General features: G+C 34.3%; 1 protein-coding gene across 4 annotated transcripts in view; it reads right to left on the bottom strand.

Moving 5' to 3' along the window:
• Positions 1-12528, bottom strand: part of CACNA2D1 (calcium voltage-gated channel auxiliary subunit alpha2delta 1) — a 498341-nt gene that overhangs the window by 38188 nt on the left and 447625 nt on the right. For all 4 annotated transcript variants that reach the window (XM_054495187.2, XM_054495190.2, XM_054495188.2 and 1 more), the window contains exons 20-22: positions 10393-10464; positions 6720-6781; positions 170-246 (exon numbers count right to left, since the gene is read on the bottom strand). In XM_054495187.2, coding sequence (XP_054351162.1) covers positions 170-246; positions 6720-6781; positions 10393-10464 — 211 coding nt within the window. The remainder of the gene's footprint in view (positions 1-169; positions 247-6719; positions 6782-10392; positions 10465-12528) is intronic.

The following is a 12528-nucleotide window of genomic DNA, read 5'->3' as shown; positions in this document are numbered from 1 at the left end:
TTCTTGTTCCTTGCATGTTTGGAATGGGTTAGAATCATTGCTGTAGATTTGGTAGTAACACCTACTAAAATATTTCATAAGCCTTGGGTATTCCAAAATCTAGACGTATTTAAACATCTGATACTAGGAGATAACAAATGGACCCTGAAGTCACTTTCACAGTACTTACATCTGGCCTGAGTTATTGTCTCTTCTAGTTTGGCTTTTATATAGTAAAAACTGTAGGTTGGTAATACCAAGGCCAAACTGCAATAGAAACAAGAGAAGCATAAACACAAACAAACAAAAATGAAACATAACTTAAAAAAAAAGACACATCAAGTTCATGGGAAAATCGAAAGATCTTCCTCATGGGAAGGAAAAGACATATTACTTTGACGAGAAAATGCATTCAGCAAATACAGTACTTAATTTCAGTCTTGCCATCCAGAGTCATCTAGCTCTCTACATTGCAGGGAATCAGAAGAGACAAGTGGAAAATAAGCTCCTGAATGAACCCATAAATTAGCCAAGGAAGGAGTGTCATGGCCCCCTACTATGTTTCCAGAAGATTATATTAAAGTACTTTGAATTTCAACAAAAAATTGAAGAACATTAGGGGTATGATTAAACAAAGTAAATATATAATACCATTTGGACACACTTCCTTAACGTATTATATATAATGTTAAAGTGCTTTGTATAAAATGGACACTATTAAAATACAAATGGAAGAGTTACTATTATCACTACCTTTTTTTTTTTTTGGAGACAAGGTCTCACTCTATCCCCCAGGCTGGAGTGCAGTGGTTTTGATCATGGCTCATCGCAGCCTAAATCCCCTGGGCTCAATCGATCCTCCCACCTCAGCCCCTGAAGTAGCTGGGACCATAGGCACATGCCACCACGCCCAGCTAATGTTTGTATTTTAGTAGAAATGGGGTTTACACTATGTTGCCCGGGCAATCTGCCTGCCTCAGACTCCCAAAGTGCTGGGGTTACAGGCATGAGCCACCACACCTGGCCATTATCATTACTATTGAACAACGCATTAAAGTCATCTAAAATATATTCTTTTGAGGGATTAAATACCCACTATTTTAAAACTCTAATCCTTGGGCAAGTTCTCTAGTACTAGTCTACTCTTAGGCAAATTCAGATTCCTTTACTGCACTAATAGAAATTGTCTGCTCAGCTCATTAGTTTATACCCAATAGTAAAACTAAGTCATAGTATTTATTTCAAGTTTATTTACTGTGACTATTCCACATTATTTGGAAGATTGTTATTAGGTGTAACAGGAAACGTATCTTGAGTTTGGTAGTTAACAAGAGCCATGGCGCTACTCTAGTCTTACAGTAGATGTCCAAATCAGAGGAGAGTTCCAGTGAAAATCTTAGGCCAAATTCAGAATGTTTCAGACACGAAGAATGTCAGACAAGCCGGCCATCAAAACTTGCCTTAATGACTGCCCAAAATAAAAAGCTGTTAGGCAGGTAATCTTACTTATTTTGAAATTGCCAATTAATAAAATAAAATAATAAAACACATTAGAATTGTTAAAGGATTTCAGAATTATATGCACTTTCCAGTAACACAACTGCATATGTGTAATTCTCCTACTCTCACGCTAATACTCAAATGTAGGGCATAACTTTTCCATATCCACATGTGCTATGGAGCCACATGATCTTTGCTATGCTTTGAATATAGAAGAAAACTTGTGAACGGTGGTTTACCTCTAAAATGCCCAATCTAAGTACTTTCCAAAAGCAATACTTGTTTAATGTAACCCACTTGGTCACCTTCAGCATCCACTTTTAATAGCTAGCTGAAATTTTAGTAATGTGGAGGAAAAGGTGTGCATATCTATGCTTTTGAGTATTTCCAGGCATGTGCAGATCTTTAATTAATTAATTTTTAATAATTTCAACTTATAGATTTAGGGATTTGTAGATCTTCTGAATCACTTAAGCCTCATGTAGCCCCAGTTTTGGGAGTGGATATCCTAACGTCATTATATATTTTTATGGACAATATAGAATAGGCAAAAACATAAAATTTCAAAATTTCATTCTTATGACTATAAATATTAAAAATTTCACTCTATGAAAAGGAAAAAAAAGCAAGGGTTTATTTGCTAAAATTTAATTACACGATAAAGATAGCAAAATGAATGGATGCTTGTTACCTCCAATTCCCAAATCTTTCTCTTTCATTAAGTAATTCATAGACTTTCCTTATGGGAAAAGGTCAGGGAAATAAAATGTTATGTAGATTTAATGAAAATTTCTATATTCATTTTATAGGTAACCTCCTTTAAGTGGAGGCAGAGATTAAAATTAAAATAAGCAGTGCAATCACTCTGACAGCAAGATGACCTTTCATGATTCACTTGCCATTTAGAAAATGTACAGCAGAATTACTGAGCACTGAAGATTGCCTCCCACAAATTCTTCTCAAGGGAAATTAGGACATTTTTATTGCCCCATCAGCATTTATTGCTAAGAGAAACTTCTAATTAAAACCGATAACATCATATCATGCAACTGCTAAAGTGTCACTGTATAAGCTTGGGATACATCTAATATACCATAAATATAGTGTGGAAACCCATGAGGAAGAAAATAGAAGTTTTAAAATTGGCATATCTACTATGCATTTTGTTGGCCTGTAAGTCTTTGGTTGTTATTAATAGATACAGTCCATTCTATAGAAAAACATAGCTATACTTAATTTAATTATGTTCATCTCAAGCCAAGTTAATTTTTCAACATATAGTCAGATAAGATCTTTATCAACATTCCTAGTCAATGGTGCTGTCATATACAATGTTTGCTGTCTCTGTCCATATAAAACTGATAGACCAAGACTGCTTTATTTCCTTCTAGAGATTAAAGTTTAATAAAGCAAGTGGCCACCAGATGAATAGTATAGCCCAGGCAGTGTTTTTTGACTGACAGAAACATGGTTAACTGAGTTAGGTGGACTGTAACACACTTTTCAACTCATTTATCTCCATAAAAGTAAATTATTCTCTAAAAAAAGAGAAAGCATCCTATTAAATAATTTATTACATTTCAAAATATGGTACTTGGATCAAGACTTAAGGAGAGAGAAATCACCAGATGAAAATTTTGTATCTCATTCATGAAATAAAAACATATCATGCTTTTTTCCTTCAACTTAGACGTCATATTTTGTTCTAAATTGCTGTTTGTGAATTTGTACAGTGATTCAGAAAAGTATTTCCAATGGAAATAGATTTAATCTGGCCCAAAGTTGGAGACTTGGAAAGCGAATGTGTGAGGGAACATGCAAAGGTGGGAAAGTTGGCGCCTTGTCAGAGAACAGTGATATGTATGGTGATGGAAGTGGCAGAAATGACAGGACAGATACATTGGGCTAGAAATGTGTGAAGGGACTATCAGACTTGGAAGTTCAAATTAAACTTGATGATGAAAATGGAAGGAGACGAAATTTTTGTCAACAAAGAGTGACATGAACTTGAGAAAAGAACATTCACCTGCCCACACTGTGTATTACCACTGGGTGCATGAGGAAAAGAGGCTGAGCATAGAGGCCATTCGTGAGACACATAAAACACCCCAAATGTGTTCTTATAACTGTAGGAGAGCCAACTATCACATTGTAAGGGTCAAAAGAACCCAGTTTTTCTCAGAATTTGTTCACCTAAGCAACAAAGGCACAGAATGCATTCTCATACGATGCCCTGATACTTTGTTTTATCATAAAATCATCTCTCAAGAGACAGATCTTCAAGATTTCCTCTCTTTTTGCACCTTTTGACAAGTTAATCCAAAAATTGAAAGGTGGCAATAAGGAAGAGGGAGGAAAAATAATAACTTGTGTATACACATAAGGATTGTGCATGTATAAAGAAATGCCTAGAAATTAGAGATAGGAATCATTTGATAGAAAAAGTAAAATAATTAAAACAGTCATTCTGGTGTTTTGCAATATGCTCTCCTCTTCTGTCTATTCTACATGCAATCCTAGGAATACTAAAGGAGACAGGTTCCTATGATAATAACATAGGCTCCCGTAAAAGCTTATGTGTATGTTCCAGGGAGTTGGTTTGATTTTTATTAGGAGAGAAATAGTTGAGTCCACCACAGCCTACATATTAATTGTATATTAATATGTAGTTAAAGAGACTTCCGTACTTAAATATTGCAATGGAAGTTCTGTACGCCACTATATGAATTTGAAAGGATGAGACAGATTGAAAATTTCTTCAGTTGGAAAATTTTTCCATTTCTCCAAATTGAAATTCTTCAATTCTATAAATATTTGTAGAGTGCCAACTATGTGCCACTGTCATACAAGTTGATGATTCAGAAGTAAATAAAGCAGGGAACAATCCCTGCCCTCTTGGAACTTACTAGTGAGAGAACAGATGATAATCAGTAGAAATAAGTTTCTCTATATATGCTTCGTATGTGTGTGTGCATGATGTTAAATGTCAATAAGGGTTATGGAGAATATGAAGTGGAAGAGGGAGATAGAGTTTGGTGAAGCATTATACATTTTAAATAGGATCGTTGGATAAGGCCTTTCTGAAGAGATGAAAAGTAAGTAAAGATGGGAAGATGAGAGAATGAGCATGTGACTGTTCGGGAAAGTAATTCCAGGCAGAAGTAATTTCATATACAAAAGTTCTGAGGCAGATGGGTCCCAGTGTTTATGTTGTGTGGCAAAAAGGACAGCATGGCTTAACCAGGGACTTTTCAGTGGAGAATCTGGAAGATAAATTCACAAGGCTGATGGTGAGTGAGGTCAAATGGTTTATGCCACTGATGGACATGCCAGACTTCGGGTGTCAGACTGAATGAGATAGCAAATTTACTGGTGGGAGTTGAGTAGAGAAATGAAACAGTCTACTCAAGGATTAAGATTCTTCTTGTGATTGTGTTGAGAACAGAAATAACGATAGAAGATGGAGATACAGATGCAAGTAGTTATGTACTCTAATAGTGGGAGTTCTTTCTGACCACTTCTATTTTTCTCTGTGAAATGGAAAGCAAATTCATCACCTGAGTGAAAATGATGCGACAGTATTACAGGTTTGGAGACTGAAGTGATCAAGAGTCATCTACGAGTGTCCTAAAATTACAGGATTATGGAGACTGCCAGCCACCACTAAGGCCCACTTGAGGTTAGAGGTCATGAATTTTAGGTGATATATCCGCTAGTTAGTATTTTACTTCAGTCACTTTTAGCTGTATGGGTGCAGTGTGGTGTGGCTAATAATTTGAATTTAACCAGGACTGGTATTTTGCCAAATTGCTGTATGCCAAACTCAACTATGATGAAAGGAGTTGGTGGTGTGCACAAGACAGTGAAAGACCCAAGAAATTTCTGCTAAATAAAGAAGGGCACAAGGACACAAAGAAGGCAAGACAGAAAAAAGGGAGAAGGGATTGATGGACTTCATGTCTTGAGTCAAGGATTACTGCAGTTGGGCTACTAGCAGGAGAGGATGGAAAGCTAAAATGTGGTAACCTGAGTTGGATGAAAAATTCTCATGTAAAGACTATGAAGGCATTGCAGACTTGACACTGTAAGAGCTGCAGAATATGATTTTGGAGTCAGTGGCTAAGGTAGTGGGGTGACAAGATCATTAGGGGAGAGGAGGCCAAAAGTTAGAGAGCCCAAGTATTAGAAACATCATCCATGTCAATGCTACTTAAAGTGTTTTCCATGGACCTAGCCAATTTGCACATGGACTATTACCAGCCCATGATAGCAAAATACTGAAATTGGGAGGAAGTATTTAGAAAATTTTATAGCAATGTAACAGACTAATTTTATGTCTGTGAAATATAATAGTAAAAATTTTGAGCTTATGTTTTCTTCTTTTGAAGTTCATTTTATTAAATAATTTTTATTTTTCTTTACACCAGTGTGGGTATGGCATCATTTGAAAAACAGTGAACTATGTGAAGGTAGGAGAGAGTGACAATGAGCCAGGAGCTGAAATCTTTACAGGAATCAGAGGGACACGACTGTTAAGGAGGAGGAATAGCAGGTGGTGTGGTTTGGTGGCACGAGATTCAAAGATGGGAATTTTAGAAAGAAAAAAAAAACCAGAATGAGTAATGAGGACACACTCATATCACCCTCAGTATTCTGAAGACCTCAGAGGAAGCAGTGAGCTCAGAGGAGAGTTAGAGCAAGAAAGTGAAGGAAGTGTTGAGCAAGTGTTGAAGAATGGGGAATTACCAAAAGATGACTAGGTTTTAAGCTGTCCAACTTTCTGAAGCCCAGCCAATGGGAGGAATCAGAATATTATAGAACTGATACTCATGGAGGTAAATTACTGATACTCATGGAGGTAAACATTTTGTATCAGATACTACAATGATGAGACAAGCTTTATATTTTAGTTAGTTTTCAACTCAAATGTACATAACGTAAACTAAACAACAACTAAAAGAGGAAGTCAGTGAAAGTGAACCCTACATATTATTATGGGTATTTGTCAACATTCCTCATGTAAAAATACAAAATATATATATTTATATCACATACATTTTCATTTCTAAATTTTATATTACTAGAGTTTTTCCATCTTTTCCATTTTAAAAATTAGTCTATAAGTTTAGTGTGTTTTCATGTTGGGAACTTTTCTAGTGAAAATCACATGAAAATTCACTTGTGAAAATGCAGACTTAATCCATTGGAATACAAAATACACATAAAATATAGTTAATTACCTGTAATCTGTGCCATTGACAGGTGTCCATGTGTATGTCCTGTTTCCTTTGTCAATATATCTCTAGAAAGAAGTTTGACGTGGTTATTATCACCTTACATTTTGTATGAATATATACGAAAAGTAAAGCCGTAGAATTTACTCATAAATTTTGTAGTCATTTAATACTCATCTTTACAAAGGTATGATCTATTTTATTCTACATTTATTTATTTTCTGTGTGTGTCTAGCAAAATTTTTGACAGAAATAAATATAAGCGCAAAATCTTATGCCAAATTATTATCTTTAAAACATTGAAAACAGTATTTCCTGAAAAACAAATTTTAATAATGAAACAGGACTATGAAGTATTTAGACAAGGCTCGGATATGTCCATACTAAAGTATGTTAAGAGTAATAGGCAATATCAGGACATTAATGCAGTGTGTCTAGATCCAAGTGTATGATCAGCATATGACTGTTTTTATGAAGCCACTATTATAGCATTATTGTGGTATCATAAGAGGCTACTCAGTATCACTGAAGGTTAGGACAACACCTAAATCCACCAGGGAAATACAGAGCTATGGAAGTTCATGCATGGCTATATCTTTCATACATTATGTCTTCCATTAGGTATTGCGATGGCACATGTATAATTTTTTTTTTTTCAGACGGAGTCTCGCTCTGTCACCCAGGCTGGAGTGCAGCGGTGTGATCTTGGCTCACTGCAAGCTCTGCCTCCCGGGTTCATGCTATTCTCCTGCCTCAGCCTCCCCAGTACCTGGGACTACAGGCACCTGCCGCCATGCCCGGCTAATTTTTTTTTTTTTTTTCTTTTTTGTATTTTTAGTAGAGACGGGGTTTCACTGTGTTAGCCAGGATGGTCTCGATCTCCTGACCTCGTGATCCACCCGCCTCGGCCTCCCAAAGTGCTAGGATTACAGGAGTGAGCCACCGCTCTCGGCCGCTGGCACATGTATAATTTTTAATTTGCTTAGTTATTTTTGAGTTTCATCATTCTCACCAAAACAGTAACATGTATTGAAGTATTTCTTGGTATCAAGCACTATGCTAAGCACCTGTCGTTCTGTCACTTAGTCCAACCCCTGGAGTATATACTTTCATATCCTGCAATTTATTGATGAAGAAATAAGTGTTAAAGAGGAGGTAAGGTGCTTAAGTTGGCAAAATATATAATGCCAAATTCATGTTTGTGACAACTACACAGTGTATGTGTACGTGTTTGTGTGTGAGCATGTGTGGGGTGTATGTGTGGCAGATGGAGGGGGGAACAGGGTTGTGAAGAGGGCTTTGGACTAGCAATATTCTTAAAAGAATTAGAAGAAACAATGCTTATATATTTGTTACTACTCATATACTCATAAAAAAACAGGGCAAGCAAGTGTTGGTCTGCAAGTTATAAATAAAATACAGTATCAGAAAACAGTATCAGAGCAGAGAAATAAAAATGTAAGTTTTTTCAATATCAGTAGCAGAAATTATAATCTTGTTCAGTCTTCAATTTGTAATAAAATAAATGGACAATTTTAAACATTACTACTATCTAATTTTTTAGTCAAGAAATCTATTTTTCAACTGTTTTTGAAGTTTGGAAATATTCTCAGATTAGCTTCTTAAAAAAGTCATTATTCAGTAAGTTTATCCTTACTAAACTCTACCATCTTTCAGTAAATCTTCCGCATGAAATAGTACAAATGAATTCTAGTTTTAGCCCAAGCATATAGTTATAAACAAAGGACTGTTGATGGAGTATGCATAATAAATACAAACTATTTTCAGATTCCAACAAACCAGATTCACTTGGGCATAAATTAAGTTGAAAAGTTCTAATTCTATTTTAAACTTATTTCAGTAGTAATACTAAAATCCATAAAAATACAATATCATAAGGGTTAGCATATGTGCATTAAACATGATTCATGTAACTTCTCATTTATTCTATACACTTACAATTTTTATAGAATAGTAAGACTCATGAAAGACATGACCATGAAAAAAATGTTTACAAATTAATTTCAGACAGATTGTAGTGAAAAATATTCAATAAATCAGGTGTAAATAGAGGTTCTGTGGGAAAAATTTCCTAGGTGAGGAATTTCAAATTACTTGCAACTCATTATGCCAAACATTGTGAAATGTGACAACACTGGAGATTCCTAGCTCATCAATACGGAAAATGGTACAAGAAAGGTTATATAATTCCTACAACAATCACAAAAATGAACTTCAAAGTTAATAGCTAACCTAAGCCTGTGGAATTCAGTTACTTTGGCTAAACCGAATAACACTATAATGTGAAGGTTACTATCACATCCTAAATATCTCTGCCAAACCCCTTACATAGACCATATAGATAGAGCTTTTGAAAGATATCACCTTAAAATTAGAATAATATGTATGCACAGTGGTGTAATTATCTATAAAATAGTGAATAGTGATAAAAATTATAGTCATTCATAGAATAAATAATAACTTTTCTTGAAATACCAATATACATAGAAATCAGGAGTACAAGGCAACGTAGTAATTGAAAATTAACAGTTATATCTATTTACAATAGTGTGTTCATCAGAGACATTTTAAAATTCTAAGACAGGAAAACATAGTCTTTAGGTGAATATTTGTCAAAAAAAGTAATTTGCAATAAATTGAAGGACGAAAAATATCAATGGAAGTTAACAGAAAATTACTTTGTAATCTGAGAAAAGAATGTGCAAAAAGTCTAAGCAAATAGAGTTGAAGTTTCAACAAAGACTGAAAGGTAAATATACCTCCCTTTGCATTCTGTAATAGGGACTCATAATGATATTAAAATGAGAACGGCCATGTGCTAATGAAGGATCATATTCAGATCCTAGCTCACCTTCCACCTAGGGAAGGATCTGATGAGGAATTTTGGAGAAATGTAATCCATCTAAAAAGGATGAGATTGTGAGGAAAAGGATATAGGTTATACATAAAATCTTAAGTTAAATTTCCAGGCTCAAACGCTTCTGAGACTTACATTTTTCAAATACTCAAATGTATAAATGTCTGTATGTACACCACATCTGACTAATAGACATACTCCTCTGACTGATAATAGATATACTCCAATATGATAATAGACATAAACCAATTATTTGTGGGGGTAGTTGTGTTGTCACAGGATTTAATTTCAGATGTAAGTGCTGGGAAATTTTAAAGTGTGTAACTAGTAAAAGAAGATAAATCAAGCCAGAAACAAGTAAACAAAAAGCTAAAAATAAAAATAATATATGGAACTCAATAATTAGAATAAAAAGACAAATCATATAAAACATAGCTATTAAATATTAACTTCAATTTTGCAACATTGGCATAGTGTAAAACAATATGGCAAAATTATATTGTGTATTCTATTTCTCATAAAATATGTATGTAAAATAAAATTTCAAGAATATACTGTTAATGTATAAGAAAACATCAAGAAACCTAAAGCAATAGTATTTTATAAAAAGAAAAAGAGAGTTAAAAATATATCTTAGAGAAAATATCCCTTCAGCTAAGAAGTGCTTTAAAAAGAAAAACTGTTTCCTAGAGATATCCCTGTTTTATAAGTAGTGGATTAATAGAAAAAAAGGACAAATTACTAATATCAATTATTCTTGATATAATTTTTATTTAAGAATAAGCTAGAATCAATTCTTACCTCATCTTGAGATTTAACCAGAGTTCTGAATGTTTTTTCTCCACTTTCCCCATCAATCATCTTATTTCGAATCTAAGAGTAAATGAAACAACTACTTTATTCCAGAAACAAAGCTGACCTGCCAAAATATGACTATTAACATGGTAGTTTTTCAAGTTCTTTACCTTACTTAGAACAAATAAAATAAAAATAGGGAGTTAGTTTTACCAGTATCTGCAGTTGTTCTCAGGGAATTTTTTTAAGTTACCATATTATAGTCATCTTAAATTATTTTAAAATAATAAAACACCCTTAATGAAATATTTTCAACCCGCTGGTAGTTTTTGAAACGTAATTAATAAAATGGTCAATTATGTTATGGCTGGCCACATTGGAGTGGAAAGTAGTCATTGAGACATAGAAATGTATATGTACAGAATTACATATAACACGGAATGCTTCAAATTTCTGCCTTACACAATGAGTTTCATGTGACAAAAAAATTTTTAAGAGGACTCTTTACACTTTTTAGGTTGTAATTCTTATATCTGGGTACAAAAAATATCTACATAAAGGACAGAGAAAACTATAAACACCTATTCGGATTTAGAATAATAGAGTTGAGTCTCCTTCAGTAGAATATTCCAAATCCTTAAAAATGTGCAAGGTCGGCCAGGTGCGGTGGCTCATGCCTGTATTCCCAGCACTTTGGGAGGCCGAGGCGGGCAAATCGCCTGAGGTGAGAGTTCGAGATCACCCCGGCCAGCATGATGAAACCCCATTTCTACTAAAAATGCCAAAATTAGACAGGTATAGTGGCAGGCACCTGTAATCCCAGCTACTCGGGAAGCTGAGGCAGGAGAATGGCATGAACCCAGGAGGGGGAGGTTGCAGTGAGCTGAGATTGCGCCACTGCACTCCAGCCTGGATGACAGAGCGAGAATCCACCGCAAAAAAAAAAAAAAAAAAAAAAAAAAGGTTATATTATCCACTAAATATTCCAGTTGACTGGCAATTCTCAGAAGCTTCCTCAACTTATTTTTTATAACTCAACCAGTGATTCACATTTGGCTTCAGGAAGCTGCAAATGATAAGTAAACAAACTTGGTGTGATTAAAGGAATAATTTGAATTTGAAGAATATGAATGTTTGATGTATCTAATTTAGTTCAAATATTTGGGTCTTAAAAGAAGGAGTAGATAACAGCTTGTAATGTAAGCTGAGTGTGCACTTATGAGGAGCTCAAAAATAATAAAGACTTTACCATGAACCAGGACTTTTGCTAAGTCCTTTCTATATATTATTTCATTCAATCACTATTACTGATTGATTTAGAAGAAACTGAGGCTTGCAGAATCTAAGATCATTTTGGTCACTCAGTGGAGTAAGAGTCCAGACACCAAGCTTGTCCCCATTACTTTATCCCACTTTATTATGTCAAGTACTTTACAACAAACATTATTAATCACCTAAACACCCTAACACAAGGCCACTGTCTAGGGTAATTATAATAAATCATTAAATTCTATTGTTCTACAATTAAAATGCACTGTGACAATTTATAAAAGAAACATGACGGCATTTGCAAAGGAGTTAATCCATTTGGAAAAATCCTAAAAATATGTAATCTAGAATGCAAGAGCCAAGTTCTGCTACTTATTAGCTGAAGAACTGTAGAGAAACTATTTGACTTCTCTGTACCTCAAATGTATCATCAGTACAACAGATATTATAATTTGAAATAAAAATACCTATTTCCAAGCCTCTTGAGAATCCATGACTAACATATATCATATAATGTTATTTATTATATATTTCTAATATTTTTATTATTAATATAATACTCATTATTATGGAAGACTCTCTCAGAGGAGGAAATATGCAATTTTGCTTTTGAAATAAAATAGACTGCCAAGTAAAATGTATTAAGGCAAACATGGCAGCTTCTCTCATGCTGTTCCTTATGTGTTTGGGTGGTTGGATTCCTTCCAACTTTTTTTTCAACACTATAACAACATCCTCCATCTCTATGATTTTTACTGAAGTTTACAAGATACATTTGTATTAGAATAGTGAAAATATGTCTACCTTTAGGAAGAGAAAGAAGACTAAGGTCAAACCCAACTTAAACATTTATTCCTTTTCATATGATCTTTT

The sequence above is a fragment of the Pongo pygmaeus genome, chromosome 6 (assembly GCF_028885625.2).
Source record: "Pongo pygmaeus isolate AG05252 chromosome 6, NHGRI_mPonPyg2-v2.0_pri, whole genome shotgun sequence".
NCBI classification, from domain to species: Eukaryota; Metazoa; Chordata; class Mammalia; order Primates; family Hominidae; genus Pongo; species Pongo pygmaeus.
The sequence above is the reverse complement of the archived record's forward strand: the minus strand, read 5'-3'. Positions and strand labels throughout refer to the sequence as shown.